An 18,152-nucleotide genomic window follows, 5' to 3' on the forward strand; every position below is an offset into this window, starting at 1 on the left:
CACAGAAAAGTAAAAAGTAATTTTGTACAATAGTCTATATAATCAAGATGTATTGGTATTACTTGTTAATTCAGGATGGGAATGTTAATTACTAAACGGTATATTTAATAACAGTTAGAATAGCTTCCCGTACACACCACTGATTAATTCTGCATAATACATTTATTCCTTAATATATTTCGTCAATCATGTCTTCACAATATTCTTTCACACCATTTGTCCTTTCGACAATTATCTACACTTGAACTACGTCCATTATATATTTATTCCTTTAACTACCCATGCGGGGTATCTCTATATACAGATCACCATATTTACTGACAACAAACTTTCATCCTCTTCTATGCTACAAAATTATTTGGCACCGCAAAACGTGCCTATATTATCCAACCCTACAACATTCTCCCCTTGTTTTTTTTTTTTTAATTATCAAATAAGCTTATTCTTTCCTTCTTAGTTTTTGCCTTTCCATCACTCGCCTGGTGACTACTTGGACCTGGTGCTATCTTGATGCCCATGGCCCATCTAAAAATAACTAAAGAAAATAACATGAACACAACCTCAAAATACACAGATCGATCTTCCTCTCCTTGACTAGGTAACCGTAACAATGACAAGAGTAAACTCAAAATCACATACAACACTACATTATTTTTGTAGTGACAAAAAGAACTTGAAATTCTAATCATCCGCCTCCTCAACCATGTGACCGCCTTCTTCATCCACAGCGCCAATGAGTCAGTTCTTCCCAAGTTATTAGAGTTATAGGTCTCTGGTGTTCCTGGAAACATAACATTCGTCTCATCCGTCCGTTTAGTTGTTGCCATATTAGTGAATGTGGATTCCTTCTGAATTGTATCCTTATTTTCGTTACTAAATACGTGTAGTTCAAGGGCATCGTGCAGTTGAATATTGGTATGAACTGTATCACTTTTAGTCGAAACGCTAGGAAAACTTTTGTTTGACTGACTTCTTTCATTAGGCCTTGACCTGTAAAACTTAGAAAACTTGTTACTCAAACAACATCTTGCAAAATGGTTCACCAATCCACAGGAGAAACAACGTGCGCCCTTTGCTCGGCATAGGTTAGCTGAATGTCTAATTCCACAAGCTTTACATTTTCTAAAGCGCCAGTAACGATTGTATTCTCGTTGTGCAGACCGAAAATATGATGAATTATCAATTTTCATGATTGATTTCCTGTCTTTGTGATTTACAGAGGACTCACTTTGTTTGACCATCTCCAGTGCGTGACTCAAAGTTAGATTTGGTACTTCTAGCATTCTATTCCGAACACATTCATTCCTAACACCACAAATTAGCTGATCTCGAATAATCTCTTCTGTCAGTGAATCAAATTTGCACCTATTTGCCTGCATCTCCAATTGCATTACATACTGGTATATTGATTGCCAAGACTGTTGCTTCATATTATAAAAGTGATACCTTTCTTCGACCACGTTTAACATAGGTCTGAACTGATCCAGGAAAAGTTGTCTGATTTCACAAAACTCCATTTCGAATAAGTTATTGGGAGTAGCCAATTTCTTTAATGCTTCAAAATGCTGACGACCCATAACAGACAGAAAAATACAGGAAAATTGTGACTGTTTGATTCCGTTACTCTGACAATAGTTCATAAATCTTTGCAGATACGTCTCTGCCTGCTCCTCTTCTTTATTAAAAGCCTCTATATAACTCACCGTCATCTCTGCATCTACCCTTCTGGGTTCCAGAATTCTCGTCGCCATGTTGTTAATTCAGGATGGGAATGTTAATTACTAAACGGTATATTTAATAACAGTTAGAATAGCTTCCCGTACACACCACTGATTAATTCTGCATAATACATTTATTCCTTAATATATTTCGTCAATCATGTCTTCACAATATTCTTTCACACCATTTGTCCTTTCGACAATTATCTACACTTGAACTACGTCCATTATATATTTATTCCTTTAACTACCCATGCGGGGTATCTCTATATACAGATCACCATATTTACTGACAACAAACTTTCATCCTCTTCTATGCTACAAAATTATTTGGCACCGCAAAACGTGCCTATATTATCCAACCCTACATTACTTAACCGAACTTTTGTACTCCTGGGTCCACCCCATGGCAATGATACGTTACCCAATTCAGGAGGGAATGCATAGGACTGGGACATGTACCTCTAAATATTTGGAGGTTCATCTCATTCTCTTTCACGGGTACAAAATAACCAAAAATTCAAAATTCGGAAGTTTTTGACCTAATGTATTCCCTTTGATAAGGTTATATCACGTTATGGATGAGTATAGGGGTACAGGACAGGGATACATTAACGCACCCCGTGTGAGGATGTATAGTCCCAGCCTTAAATTTTGCAAATGCCAAATTTTAATATTTGGTACGGTAATATAGGACTATAGTATTTTTGTAAATTTGGGTGGTTCATCTCAAACTGAGTACATTAGGTCAAAAATCTCAAAATTCTGAATTTATGGTAGTTGTGCACCTAAAAAAGGGAACGAGATGGACCTACGAACATTTAGAGGTACATGTCTTGTCCTATACACCTCCTCCTGGAATGAGGCAACAAGCCCATTACCATGCGGTGAACCCATGTACCCCTGGGCTAGGGACCACGGGGCACAAAAGTTTGGCCAAGTCATGCCAATACTACTATTGTCAATCGTGCTATAACAATAGTATGATTACAGATAGTCACTTGAGACAGACTTCCACGATCTTGATTTTTAATTTTTAATTTGTCCGCGTAAACGTAGAAACTTACTATTATTATCTTGAACTACTGGATATACAGATACGGAATTTGCTGTATCAAACTTCAAGATTCATGGAACATGAATATCTCATTCGTTGTCACAAATTACGGGGATTTCATCCTGTAGAGGAGAATGAGAAATTTCCATTAGTTATATATTCGAATGGAGATTTCCTTATTATATTATTTATTTCAATTAAAAAGAATGGCGTGCGGCATAAATTAATATGCATCTTTCTTCTATATATACAATATTAACAAAGTCTTGGAAAATCTTCCCGGCTCCGCCTACTGAGAACGACCCGGCGCCATGTTTCTGAGGAAATAACGTAAGTACTGCCGAAGACTCTATACCGGAAGTCTGAGGTGTTATTTGGATATAGAACAAGTAGAAGGAATTACATTTTGTTTTTTAATTTGAGGACATACTGTAAAACTGCACGTCTGCTTTCTACCAGTTACGTTAAAGCAAAGCCACTCTTGCTTTATAACACCCGTGGCTGAATTGAGTACACTATGTTCCCATAATTGTGCGATTACAGACACATGCTTAAATTTTATTACTATACTAGTTATTAAATCTTCTCATTGTATGTAATATTTAATCATTCCTGATACAAACTGTAGATATAGATGCCGACTCAAACTTATTACTAACGATTTGTTAAATTAGCTCTGGACTACCACAGTTAATTTATGTTGGCTTCAACTTTAAGCTCTTATTTCATGAAATATAATTTTAATCATAATGACCACAATTACTACTAGTATACAGGGTGTCTCAAAAATCCCCTTACATAGGGTAACTCTGTTGTTATCAGAGTTACAACAAAAAGTAACAGGGGAAACCCTCTCCAAATATGATGTTTTCAATCTAAAGTAAAGGAATTTTTCAAATCGGACGAGCCATTTGAGCTGTACACTCTCTATGCGCCCAATGTTAAATGAAACTGCAACGTTGCCATTTACCTGGACCCACAACATTAGTGAATGAAGTTACTATTTGAAATGGAGGTTGGCCATCGACACGTTAGCATAAAAAAACAGTAGATGGCCATGGCTTTACTTATTATTCTGTCCCAAAAATTGCTGCACTTCGCTACTACGGTGGTATTTATAAAATCGCTCTGTGTCCCAGCTATAAGCTTTGTTCTGCTAGTGCTGGCCTTTCGGGTTGCTGAAGTCTGATGTAGAGATATGTTCTTCGCATCGTTGTACGGGCAGTTTACCCTATGTATGATCTACCACATTCACATGGTACACTATATACTCGAGCAATGCTCAGTTGAAGAATGATGTTTTTCACTGGTTTGAGTAACTATTTGATGCTGGCTGGAGGAGGTTTCTGAATAACTCTTATAACATGACTGGCAAGTATTCTGCTAAGTTTGCTAGAGGTGTGGCTGATGAAAGGCAATACCGTAGTAGAGAGATAATCTTTACTCTTGACTTTTTTCATCACTTCGTGTTGGGAAGTAACAGCCCTTTCTATGGTCATGTTGATGTCTATAAGACTCTATCCATTCTCTTGTAACGTCGAACGAAGAAGATTGAATTCCTCTTGTAAACTTTCCTGGTTACTTACATAGACTGCTCTTGAGCCAAGGTGTTCAGGACTCTAAGACCTTGTTACTTATGATAACAGCTGCTTGCATTGAGATGAAGATCCGTATGTATCGGTTTCCTATGTACGTTGTGTCCTAATGTTCCGTTGGGTTTGCGGCGAACAAGAATATTAGGAAAACGGAGGAATCCATTCCACTTCAATTCCATGGTGAATCTGATGTGAGGGTGACGACTATTGAGAAATTTCAGAAAATCCTCTAATGTTTCAGATCCTTGTGGCCAGATACCAAAAGTATTATCAACATATCTAAAGAAACAGAACGGTTTAAGAACCGCCGCATCAAGAGCTTCAGGTTCAAAGCATTCCTTGTCGAAGTTGGTAATGGCTAAATGGCTATATATAGAGAGGAGAACCTATGCCTACTCCATCTGTTTGTTTAGAGCAGCATTTATCATACAAAACGTACGTGGAGGTCAGTATATGGTGAAACAGGTCAGTCAGTTTCAGGCTGAGAGATTTCGTATCAGCTGTATTGTAACCTTGACAGAAACTCCTCTGAATAAAGAAATTACCAAGAGATGGTTTGGATTCACTTTCAGGTTCTTCAGGATCTTAATATATCATAGGAGTTTTTAATGTGATGTTCAATTTGCAACTAAAAGATTTAAAATTGACGTGAGGTACTTTACGAGGCAATATGTTGCGCTCCCTATGGTGCTGACAATAGGCCACAGAGTTAGACCATTTTTGTGAACCTTTGGTAAACTATAGAGTCGAGGTAGTTGCCTTCCGTATACGGATAAACCTTCGCACAAATATTTTGAAAAACTAGTAAAGATCTACTATATATATATATATATATATATATATATATATATATATATATATATATATATATACAAGGTGTCCCAATTGATTCTAGCTATTTTCATTTCTGTATTTTTCCCACACTATTTGAGATATACCCAAATGAACTAAAATGCACTAAGAGGGTACACTCATTAAGTTTGTATACAAATATCAAGAAAGTCAGCTCTGCGAACTGACTTAGGCGGACTTCTTTGAAATGTTTCCGAAATGCACTGCACATGGTCTTCTGATACACTTTTGCGACCATCACCGTGCTTTTTAGCTACTGAACCAGTCGCCAGGAAATTGTTATATATAGGGTGGCCCATTTTAATCTTTCCACGGAAATATCTCGAAAACGGTTCAACAGAAATGAACCAAACAAAAACTCAAAAAGGAAATGCTATGGGCCACATCCTATCCTAACAGAGGAAAATCATATCCACGAAGAAATTAAATGTCGATTAAAAGCAGGGAATTCGTGTTACTATTCGGTTCAAAATCTCTTGTCGTCGCGAATTCTGTCGAGGAATTTGAAGCTTAAAATATACAAAACGATAATCATGTCTGTTGTTTTGTATGGCTGCGAAACATGGTCACTTACTCTGAGGGAAGAACATAGACTGAAAGTATTTGAGAACAAGATCCTGAGACGAATATTCGGACCCAAGAGAAACGGGAATGGGGAATGGCAGAAACTTCATAACGAAGAACTACATAATTTATACGGTTTACCCAACATTGTTAGAGTCGTCAAGTCTAGGAAGCTTAGGTGGGCGGGTCATGTAGCTAGAATGGAAGAAAGTAGAAACGCTTTCAAAGTGTTGACTGGAAGACCAATCGGAAAACGACCATTAGGAAGACCTAGACGCAGATGGGAGGACAATATTAAGATGGATCTCGCAGAGATTGGAATCCGAAGTAGAAACTGGATGCAGTTAGCTAAGGATAGAAGTCAGTGGAGAGCTTTTGTGAACGCGGCATTGAAACTCCGGGTTCCATAGGCCATAGAGTTAGTTAGTTAGTTATGGGCCACATCGAATGGTGTTATCGTGGGGTCTAGGAAAATTCGGTGTAGGAAAATTCGGTGTAAGAAAATTCGGTGTAAGAAAACTCGGTGTAGGAAAATTCGGTGTACAGAAAATTCGGTGTACAGAAAATTCGGCGTACGGAAAACTCGGTGTGGGGAAATTTTGGTGTACGGTAGATTCGGTGTAATACATATTGAATATTACTACTTACAATAATTTACGACATTTCATATTGTGAAAACGAAAATAATATAATGTAACGAATAAAATGTTATTACCTATTTCAAGAAAAGCAAATTTATTTTTCTGCCTTGAGTCCAATACCTCTTGCATGTCTTTTGCGGGGTATTACTATAAACTACTTTTCATCACACAATGAAGCTGACACTTTTTGTCAGAAATAAAACAATTACAACTATAAGTTCAGAGAATAGTTATAGGAACAACTAAAAACACCTTTCCTATATAGTACATCATAGAACATATACAAGGTGATTCTTTTAAAATTCACGGATTTCATTTGGGGGTCTAGATTTTCTAACTGAAGTCCGATTTTCATGCGGTTTGTGGCAAATGATCAAGGAACGTTGGAAGATTTATGGAACTATGTTTACTGGTTTACATTCATTTGGGGTAATATAGGCCGCGCCTCTAGAAAAGCAGCAAATATTCGCCACTGTACCGAATTGGAATTAGGTGAGGTGCGGTATGGGGATTTGAGTTTCTTCGTTAGATGGTAACCTCGCGACGGTCAATAAGAAACAGGAAACTGGGCCTTCGTATTGAGAATTATGCTGTGTTACTGTACCAATATGATCAGGACGCAGTTACAATAATGTACTCTTTAGAGCAACGTGATTTTATCGTTAAAAAGATTTTAGAGGCCGGGATCTGTTGTTGCTACGCAAAGGGCAGCTACACCCAACTTTGCCTCACGTTCTGCCCCAAACAGGAACATAATATGATCGCTAGTGAATAAATTGCAGGAAACAGGATCTCTTCTGAGTAAGGCAGGGAAGCATCGGACACCGCTGGCGGATGTTGTTGGACATAAAACTTAAAGATTTCATTTCGTTTCACTAACACTTAATTTTTATTCTCACTAACACTTAATTTGTATTCTTCAATTTCGCTTCAAATATCCAATATCTCATTCGAACTGTAACGTACAATGGCGAATATTTGCTGTTTTTCTTGCGGCCTGCTCGATATTACCCCGGATGAATTTAAACCAGTAAACATAGTCCCATAAATCTCCCATTCTCCCTTGATAATTTGCAACAAACCGCATGAAAACCGGACTTTAGTTGGAAATTCTAGAGCCCAATGAATCCGGGAGTATCACTCTGCATATACATATGTAAGATGCAAAAATATATTGATCAAAAAAGTCTTAGTGGAAAGGGCAATATAAAGCAGGATGGTTTCATCATATAATATTTGTACAAATAGTTTAGTTCTCCTCCAATCAGACACTTTAGTTTGTTTGCCTTAAGTTAAGGTAAACAAGTACTGCAACCCTATTGACTCCTTATTGACTTCTCCTCCAATCAGGCGTAGATACTTTAGTTGAGGCATTTATTTTTACACCTTTGAGTAACATAAATAAACTATGTCGTTTTTGAAGAATTTAAATTTAAATATTTATTTATAAAATATACATAAAATCGTCAGAACATTTTTGAAAAATCTACAATTTTCAACTTTACCCGTCTAGTAATCTACTTTTTTTTTTTTTTTTTTTTTTTTTGAAATATAAAATTCTAGGAGACATCCTCCAAAACAGCAAAAACTTAAGTTTTAAATGAAATGTCGATTGGTATCGATGATCGCTTCGCTAAATCACACAAACGGACATCAATAAACAAATTTCTCGTCATGTAAGGGCCATGAAATGCTAAAATCCGTCGAAATCTAGAATTCAAATTATTTCACGATCACAATTTTTCCAAATTTGGTATAGCAGACAGTAAAAGTACGTTCTACACAAAGTTTGAACTTAAAACTAATACGCTCATTTATGCTCAAAGTTAAGTTTTTAATAAATACTACTGTCTACTACAACGAATCTTTCTTTACACCGAACATTCCCCACACCGAGTTTTCCGTACACCGAATTTTCTGTACACCGAATTTTCCTACACCGAGTTTTCTTACACCGAATTTTCCTACACCGAAATTTCCTACACCGAATTTTCCTGCTCCCGTTATCGTGGTGTCCCCCAGGGCAGCCCTTCATGGGGGCCCAGGGCCCAACTTTAAAATTTTAAATAGAAATATGAGGTAAATGATACCTCGTTCGATAGACCTTTAGAAACTAAAAATGCGTAGTGGCAAAAGATTTTTCATATCGGTTACCGCATTCAAAATGGCCGCCAAGACATTTGCCTGTATCAGATAAAACATCCAGTACCATTAATATCAAAACGGTTGAATATAAATGAACCGAATAAAAACTCAAATAGGAAAGGCCATGGGGCACATCGAATGGTATTGTCGCGGTGCCCTCAGGGCCACCTTTCATGACTGGCCCAGGGCCCAACTTCAAAATTTTAAATGGAAACATGAGATGAGTAACACCTCTTTCACATGGCAAAAACTATTCGACAATTTTTCTCATTTCAGTTGATTCATTTTTGAAGGAAATCATTGCCTACAATAAAAATGAAAGGTACCATTTAACACGAATTTTACCTACTTTTTCTCATTACAGAGATATCTATCTTATGAAAGCACATTTCAGATAATTTTGTTGCGTAGATTCAATCTGCAAAAACTAAGGTTCTCATCTGCAGTTTCACTGTTCCTTCCCGCTTCAACGGAGGGAGGATGGAGCAACAATTTAAGGAATTAGATTTTCTTCGTTTCATTAAGTCACTTTTACTTTAATCATATTTTTCTCTGTTTCATCATTCTCGAGCCTTGGAATGATAAATACCCTCTGTGCTTACCTATACAAGTTTTATTCTGTTTATTTATCTCCAACCGTTTTCATATTAGTGGTACTGGATGTTTTATCTGATACAGGGACAATGTCTTGGCGGCCATTTTGAAAACGGTGGCACATATAAAAATGTTTTGCCACAATGCTTTTTAGTGTTTAAAGATCTATCGAACGAAGTATAACTCTACCCATGTTTCCATTTAAAATTTCGAAATTGGGCCCTGGGCCCCATGAAAGTCGGCCCTGGGGCCACCACAACATCATTTCACGTACTCCATGCCATTTTCCTTCATTTTTGCTGTGTTGATTTATTCCCAACCGTTTTCATGTTAGTGGTACAGGCAAATGTCTTGGCGACTATTTTGAATACGGTGATCGATATGAAAAATCTTTTGCCCCAAAGCCTTTTAGCTTTTAAAGATCTATCGAAAGAGGTATCACTCGTTCTAAGTTTCCATTTAAAATTTTAAAGTTGTGCCCTGGACCCTCATAAAGGGGAGGCCCTAGAGGAACCGAGGAAACACCATTCGATGTGCCCTATGGCCTTTCCTATTTGAGTTTTTGTTGACCCGTTTTCGAGATATTTCCGTGGAAATATTAAAATGGGCCATCCTGTATTATATATATATATATATATATATATATATATACCCATATATCTTTGGCTTCTTCATCACAATCTCTAAAGATAAATGCAAGGTTTGCATTCGGCCATTCCAAAGGTAGGAAGACCTGGCTGATAGCACAAGAACACTTACAATAATTGTTACAAAGTGCAAAATTATTGTAGTTGCATCAAACTTTCAATGGAATGTTCAGAAAGTTCAATGTCGCCTCTGCCGATCGCACGGCACATCAAGTTGACCGTTGAACTTTTTCCACACTTTAAGTAGCGTACTTACCGTTAGAAAATTAGCTGCTGACGAGGGTTGGCGAGTTTGACTGATGGTTAATCGGAGATGTTATTAGCGTCCGTCCCGCGAACCAAATGAAACTTGAAACTCCTTTTTTTGAACTAAAGGAGTCTTCGTTTTCAGGTTTTAACATTTCATGATTAGATGATAACTTTAGACACACCCCAGACGTAGACACTGCAATCTACAAACCCCTATCTTGTATACAGCAATTCTTTTAAACACTAAAAACTCATTTTAAAATAATTCCATACTCTGAAACTAGTTATTTAAGATTGTTTTAGTACTTACGTTTTTCGAAATGACGATTTTCTTGAAGTCATCCCGTTTGATTTCCTTCTCATTGCCAACGGTCTGTCTGAAGAGTTGCTCCAGCCACTCCAAATTTCCCTTGTCAAAGCCCGATCGTGGTCTGCAGAAGGAAGAACATCTCAGTTTTAGCTTCAAAACAAATCGATATCAATGTAGCTGAGTATTGTATATGCATAAAATATCAATTGATTTCTAATGCCAATGGTACCATCACATTCTGAATATTGTCTTATTAATGAGACTCGAGCGTAATGCTTTGTATATCAAATTTGAGCATGTTTAAACATAAGATAAAGGTGCATTTTACAGGTTTTATTTCCGTGAATTATATATATATATATATATATATATATATATATATAAATCTATTTTAGGTGGTTTGTAATGAGATTATGGAATTGCATAGTTCATATAAATGCCTAACTTTAAATATCAGTTTTCGTCCTTCATTTGTTTTTTCCTGAAAAATGAAGGATGTTATATATCGTACAAGTTTAGCAGAACGTGTCCAATCGGGACTAAAGTTGGTATGGCGATATACCTTAATTTGTTACATAAACATATGAAATATAATGTTGCGTAGGCTTACAGTTTCCGAATTCTGGGTGGTCAAATTTTGCGTCATATTTTCAAAAGCGAAAACTCACCAATCTCATTGGTTCGGGATCAAACTTGGCATGGTAAAAGAACTTCACCTACTATAAAAGCGTATAGTTTGCATAGAACCACTTCAAAAGAGACTTTACTTGCAATGCTTCAAATGCCAACGATTTGGGCATTCACAAGCTATCTGACTAGCTCTGTCTCGGTACATTAAATGTGCTGACTCTCATTGGACGTACGAATGTGCCAAGAAGACCAGATACACCCCAGCAAAATGTATCAACTGCAAAAGAGCTCATCCAGCCAACTTTTCAACACGCCCACGTGAACAGCTAATTCTTCAAACAAGACGGTCACTGCTATTAGCAAGCACTACATCACATTCTGAATCTCCTTTGGACACCTTTGAATCCTCCATTTGAATACCAGAGTCACTACCTTCCACCGTACGTACTTCTTCTGCTTCACCATCCAAGATACTCATTCTCTGAAAACCTACTTAAGATCCATCAAAGAACATCAGCTTCTGAAGGATATCAATTTTCCTACCATATTACACTTACTTCGAGCCTACATGCCAATGCTGAAAACCGCTCTAGATCTCAGTAAATTCATCATCTTCATGGAACTCTTCACTGAACTTCTTTCATCAAGCCAATCAGTGCCTTATCAGGAGCACCAGTAAGAGTGAAACTTCTCCATCTTCCACACGGCAACTTAGAAACAATTACGCATTCGAAGAAGAAGCTGTGACAGTCACGTCTATCACAGGACTATAGATGCTCTTCAACTCACATGCAAGACAAGGGTTTTCTCAAGAAACCCGGAACTCCAGAATTATACTGTCAATACTAGATTGGTTTGGATTGTAAAGGCTTACGGTTTCTGAGTCATTGGCAGTCGAATTTTGCGTCATATTTTTAAAAACAAAGACTCCACGTGTATGTGAATGATTAGATCGGAATCGAATTTGTCTTAACTAGCTATATAAGCGTATTGAAATATTACGTAGTGCAAGCTTACGATTCTTGACTTATAAGCAGTGAATTCCGTCGTTTTTGAAAACAAAAGTCTGTACACCAAATTCATATGATCGGAATCAAACTTTCCGCCATGCAATCCAAAATAATATCCATACACCGATCTCATCTGATCAGGATCAAACTTTCCGTCCTGCAATCCAAAATAATATCCATACACCGATCTCATCCAATCAGGATCAAACTTTGCGTCCTGCAATCCAAAATAATACCCATACACCGATCTCATCCGACCAGGATCAAACTTTCCGTCCTGCAATCCAAAATAATATCCATACACCGATCTCATCCGATCAGGATCAAACTTTCCGTCCTGCAATCCAAAATAATACCCATACACCGATCTCATCCGACCAGGATCAAACTTTCCGTCCTGCAATCCAAAATAATATCCATACACCGATCTCATCCGATCAGGATCAAACTTTCCGTCCTGCAATCCAAAATAATATCCATACACCGATCTCATCCGATCAGGATCAAACTTTCCGTCCTGCAATCCAAAATAATATCTATACACCGATCTCATCCAATCAGGATCAAACTTTCCGTCCTGCAATCCAAAATAATACCCATACACCGATCTCATCCGATCAAGATCAAACTTTCCGTCCTGCAATCCAAAATAATACCCATACACCGATCTCATCCGATCAGGATCAAACTTTCCGTCCTGCAATCCAAAATAATACCCATACACCGATCTCATCCAATCAGGATCAAACTTGCCAAGACCTTGATATGTTTATTAGAGTGTGAAATATTGTGGTTTGCAGGCTTTGAATTCCTGATTTATGCAGAACCGAATTTCTAAATAATTGGGCATAGCGAAAATATAACAATTGTCGTTTAAATAACAATTAAAAGCCAGTCTTGGTCAGAAAAAATAAATCTAATAAAAGACGACGACTTTTTTAATATTAAACGTATTTGACTTGTTGCTTGTTAATGCACTTATATCCGTGTTTTATGCAGGCATCTCAGGAGGGGAAAATTTGTCCCTCAAAGTTGTAAATCCCCCCCAAATTTTTAAAGATATAAGTATAGCAGTAGGATATATTTTTTTCCGGTTTCAAATTTAACGTGCAGTTTATGTTTTTCCTATTTGCTAGTTTTCAGTTGATGTCCTTTTTCATATTCCGCAAAAAATCTCATTTATTTTTTCATGATACCATTTTTATATTTTCCACTTCCTTTGTCATTTCGAGAAAACGCTTGCTAAAATTACCTGCAAAATTTGCTTTTATCTGAGAGGCTGAATACTAAGTAATAAGTATCAGCACGTAGCAACGACAGAAAAAAATCAGTCTGTTGATTGGGTTTTAATGTGGTGTATTTGTGCTTTTTGAGGTGTAATGCTTGGTGTTATATATATATATATATATATATATATATATATATATATATATATAATAGTTATTTGAAGTATCCGAAATTTAATCGACTATAACGTTGATGATAATATGTCGTGTTTGAATAGGAAAAAAAACTCTCACGTCGTTTTTGCAACTAGACAATAGTAGTGCTCTTTATAAAGAGAAACCATTTTCAAAAGGTTCTTATGGTACTTTCATAACGAAAGGTCTCACAGTCTGGAATAAAAGTACAGGTAAAAATCCAAAAAGTAATGAACTTTTAAAACATGGGCAAGGCGAATCCCATAGGAAAGCTTGTAGTAGTGATTGCGAGGCAAAAAGAATGATGGAACAATGTACTTCTGTATATTCTATATTGCACAACCCGAGAAACAGAAAGAAGAAAATTTTCAGTAGCAATCTCTCGTTTGAAGGATATTATGATGATTTATCGACTTATTTGGAAGTATTTCATAAGCATCACAACAAAATGATGGAAAAAAGTCTGCGCATTTCTGGACACAGATTTTGAAGACTATCTGTAAAATATGTTAGTTTATTAAAAATGTGTATTTAAATATTTAGTTCATGAAAAGGTAAGAACCTTCTAGATTAGTCTTAATAATTGAATAAATATGAATCTTTATCTGATCAAAATATTATTTTTTTTAATTTATAATTACATATTTTATTCAAAATACAAAATATTTTAAAATTTAAACAATTTACATACTTTCGATCAAAATTTGTTGAACAGAGAATATGTATAATGTATAAATTACACAATATTGGAGTAATGAGCTATGTTAGTCTTTTCCTAGACACACTAATTTCTTAATAATTTACTACATTCCCTTTTCTGTTAAATATAGTATTCCTTTCTAAATTAAGCTGAAAAACATGTAGAAAGGACTATCTAAGATATTCTTGATTGTATTAATTTTAAAAAAACATTAGTTTTAAAATGTTAACAATAACTGATAATCGATTTCGATATCATTGACAAGTGAATCTTCATTTTATGACAAAATCACTATATTTTTTTAAATCAAAAATATTATTAGTAATAATTCTTGTATATGAAGAAACTTTATATTTCAATGGTTAAAAATTAATGTTAAGCAGTGAAGAATAAATATATAGTTCTCTGAAAGCATGTAGACGGTGTCTTTGCACACAGTATATAAAGATATGGGTTGCATAAGGTACATGGTTACTTTCCACATTTTTAATGGGCTCCCCCTAGAACTTCAGATTACCCTCCAAAACCGAGGGGACTGGATAAAACACTGCCTATAATGGAATATAATTTCTCGTTTGAACAACGAAAATATCAAACAGCTATAGTTAATTGCATTAATGCTAGTGTTGCCCAAGAAATGAGAATGTATTTTCAAGTTCGAGATGAAACGAAAAGTTTCATTAAAAATTAAAAAAAAAAAAAAAAATCTCGATTCTCGAAAAAATATGTTCATTTTAAATCATATAACTCTCTAAATTAGATACAACATGAAAATGCTACTTTGTGTTTCGCAGCTCATCGAACATCCTAGAAACAGAAGACAAAATAGATAATTGCATTGCTTGTTGTGTATGTACAGAGTTTCTTTCTTCTCCGTAGTATTATTGAATACATTGCTTAATCTGCAATATGCTGCCTGATATAAAAGTAGTTTCTTCGGTTCTGCAATACGACTGTAGTCGTTACTTGTGCTACATTATAACTGTATTACGAGTATATCTGAGTGTTTAGTAAGAGTTAGTGTTTGTATTGTATCATTAACATTAAAACATGGGCTCGAAAGCTGAAGTCACCACAGTGACCGGAAATACGAATCTGAAACCTTGCTAATTTATTACCAAAACTTGTAGGCCAATATACCAAATTGGATTTGTATTATTATGATGCTTCGTTCTATAAAATAGAACTGGCGCTTAGGTCGCAAGAAAATTATTTGGACACTAGCGTTAATTACCAGCTTCGCTGCGTTAAATTAAGGAAAAATAGTAATATGTTCCATTAGTCAGTCACTTTTTACTATTACTGAAGCGCTCTTCGATATCGGTCACTTTCGTTGATTTTTATATCCCCCTCCCCCATCATGTTGCGGGGCACAGCATCGAAAGTGCCACTGTTCATCTCAGTGACCCCGAAAACTATGAATTCGACACTGATATTGGTCATTTCGATCACTTTAATATATATATATATATATATATATATATATATAGGTGCCTTCCATTTCAACTCAGGCAAAAAAATATAAAATTGTACCATCACCATCTCAGGTATTGTTGAAACTTTTTTTGTAGCAACTACACATGTTTTTAAGAGACCCATATTTTTTTGTTTTTTCGAAAAAAAATTTCCCGCCAAGTAATGGGCCATCAAAGACGGGGAGTACAATTTATGAATTGTAGAAGACATGGAAAATGGTCAACTTTGGAGCCTCACAATTCGCCTATGGAGACAGGTAGAGTTATAATTCTTGTTGTGGTATGTACATAGGGATATAAATAAACTATATTTTATTATAGTTTGGTTTGCGCATGCGTATCTTTTTGTACATAAATTAACAAATGAACGTCAATTTATCTGAAAAGTCGAAGTTTGCGAATTTTTTTCGAGCACTTTCGGTTCGAATTTTAAAATTCTGTTTTCGCAGTTGGTAAGACCTAACTACCCGCTTTCCGAAAAAAAAATTGTATCGCTTCTGTGTGCAACCGTTTTGTCGCGAAAAATTCGAGAAATTGTAAAATTTTCTAAAATCGCCATTTTTGGGCGCCATTTTCTCGAAAACACCACTTTTTAAAATTCTGAAATTTTGTCAGATGGTTCAACTTTACATGAATAGTAAACACACCAAATATCATTCTCGACCAATGCTTCATGAATTAACTGCAGCCTTTTAAAGTTAGCGAAGTTTCGTTAACTTTGATGTCACAGTTAGCAACACTGGGAACAATGAAAGTGCAATGATTTGATGATGTTTGTGGTTCACATTCATTAAATGAAGAATAAAAGGTTTTCTTGACTGTTTTGTTCATTATTTTGATCAAGAAGGCTCTCTGAAATAGTAAAATGAGCCTCCCCCTACTCCTCCGTTTTCTTAAACCGAAATAATCTGAGGGGGAAATTACGATTACGAAACGCACAAATTTCAAGTTCACTTACTTAAAATGGTCTTCGGAAACAAAATTTCACTTTTTTTTATTATTATTTACGTGGACCAATCATTTGCTTGTTTGGTGCCTTCTTCGCTAATAACATGTATCCGTGAAGGTGCTCCAATAGGTGTTGGTCACTCACAACTCGTCCAGGAGTGGATCTAGGGGGAAGAAACTTTTTTATTTTATATATAAATACAACCAATCTCAGAGTTTGGAGCTCTTAAAAGTAGCTCTAAGTAGCAGTATTACCCCCCCCCCTTCCAGAAGTCCGTCCTGGATCCGCCGCTGCGTAGCACATTGTCGATAGTCACAAATGCTGAAGGTCCATGTGGAAGCATAACAGCACTTCAACTTCACGTAATTCATGATTTATTCATAATATTTCTGCTACGCACCACTAATTATCATACATATATGTATGTAACAAAAGTTCCTTTTTGCAGATTTCTTAAATCTACACTTTGAATTGCAGAATTTTGATTTTGGGGGAATCATGAAGTTAGTTTATGGTGACCCGTTACTGCCATAAAAACTTCGCCATTTTCCGAAAGGCAAAGATGACTTCGTTGAATATCAGTTACCGGTCGCATACTTTCCCTTTTTTTCTTCCGGAAGTCGTCGAATTCAGTTCCAGGCAACAGAACGAGAGTGATACCCGGAGTTTGTGCTTGCACTATACTCACGAATTCTTCTGCGGTTTTAGTGGGGGCGCGGTGGCTTAGTGGTAGAGCGTTCACCTCCGGTGCTTGGGGTCCCTGGTTCGATCCCAGATCGCGCCGTGTGGGATTTCTGGTGGACAAACACCGTGCTCGTGGGTTTTCTCGGGGTTATCCCGTTTCCTCCCACTTTCTGCATTCCACCATTTCATTCATTTCTCATAATCACCGTCTCCTTTAGCCTAATCGGGATAAGCATCGGACGTAAAACCTAAAGATTTCATTTCATTTTTTTTCTTCTGCGGTTTTAACACTGTGTATCTGTATTTGCCTAAGGTTATGCCGCGTTGCCACATTCTTTACACCTCCCCCTCCCCCTCAATAACGTCGCAGAGACCCTTGCATGGCCGGTTTCACTGCAAAACCACTGCTTTATCGGACCTGTCTTCATCTCGAACATTTGAAAGCGATTTTTAAAGTGGGATGCAGCACCATCAGAAATCACTGACACGGTTAGGGAAATTGTAGACACTTATTTTCTCGTATTCAAACCTTTTTCTATAAAATATATTTTCGCTTTTCTTCGAGTATTTTTAGAATTTTGTCTATGGCTATGAGTACATGAGCCGAATCGTGTGTTTTATCGTCGTTTATTACAACAAAACTGTCAGTTGATTCATATTCCGGTGATAACTCTGAATTTCACTTTGCAGAATAACAGTCCAGTTTTCTGCGAAGTCCACGTAAAGTAAAATAGAATTTGTATCTTGAAATTTTATACGGTGCTTTTCGGTAGCAATTAATTCTCTTTGGATTTTCTTGATGTAGTCATGAATTACAGTTAAACCAGCAATATATGATACAAAAACAGAAAGTGGCACAGTTTTTTTTTTTAACGAGATTATTGTTTTCCCATATGGCATGTTTCATTTTC

At 36.3% G+C, this 18,152-nt stretch overlaps 1 protein-coding gene across 3 annotated transcripts in view; it reads right to left on the minus strand.

Annotated features, from left to right (window-relative positions):
• Nox (NADPH oxidase) overlaps positions 1 to 18,152 on the minus strand; it is a 613,528-nt gene that overhangs the window by 133,353 nt on the left and 462,023 nt on the right. For all 3 annotated transcript variants that reach the window (XM_081743205.1, XM_081743206.1, XM_081743208.1), the window contains one exon: positions 10,373 to 10,493. In XM_081743205.1, the coding sequence (XP_081599331.1) occupies positions 10,373 to 10,493 (121 nt within the window). The remainder of the gene's footprint in view (positions 1 to 10,372; positions 10,494 to 18,152) is intronic.

This window comes from Thermobia domestica, chromosome 16 (genome assembly GCF_964235325.1).
Source record: "Thermobia domestica chromosome 16, izTheDome1.hap1.1, whole genome shotgun sequence".
In the NCBI taxonomy this organism is placed as follows: domain Eukaryota; kingdom Metazoa; phylum Arthropoda; class Insecta; order Zygentoma; family Lepismatidae; genus Thermobia; species Thermobia domestica.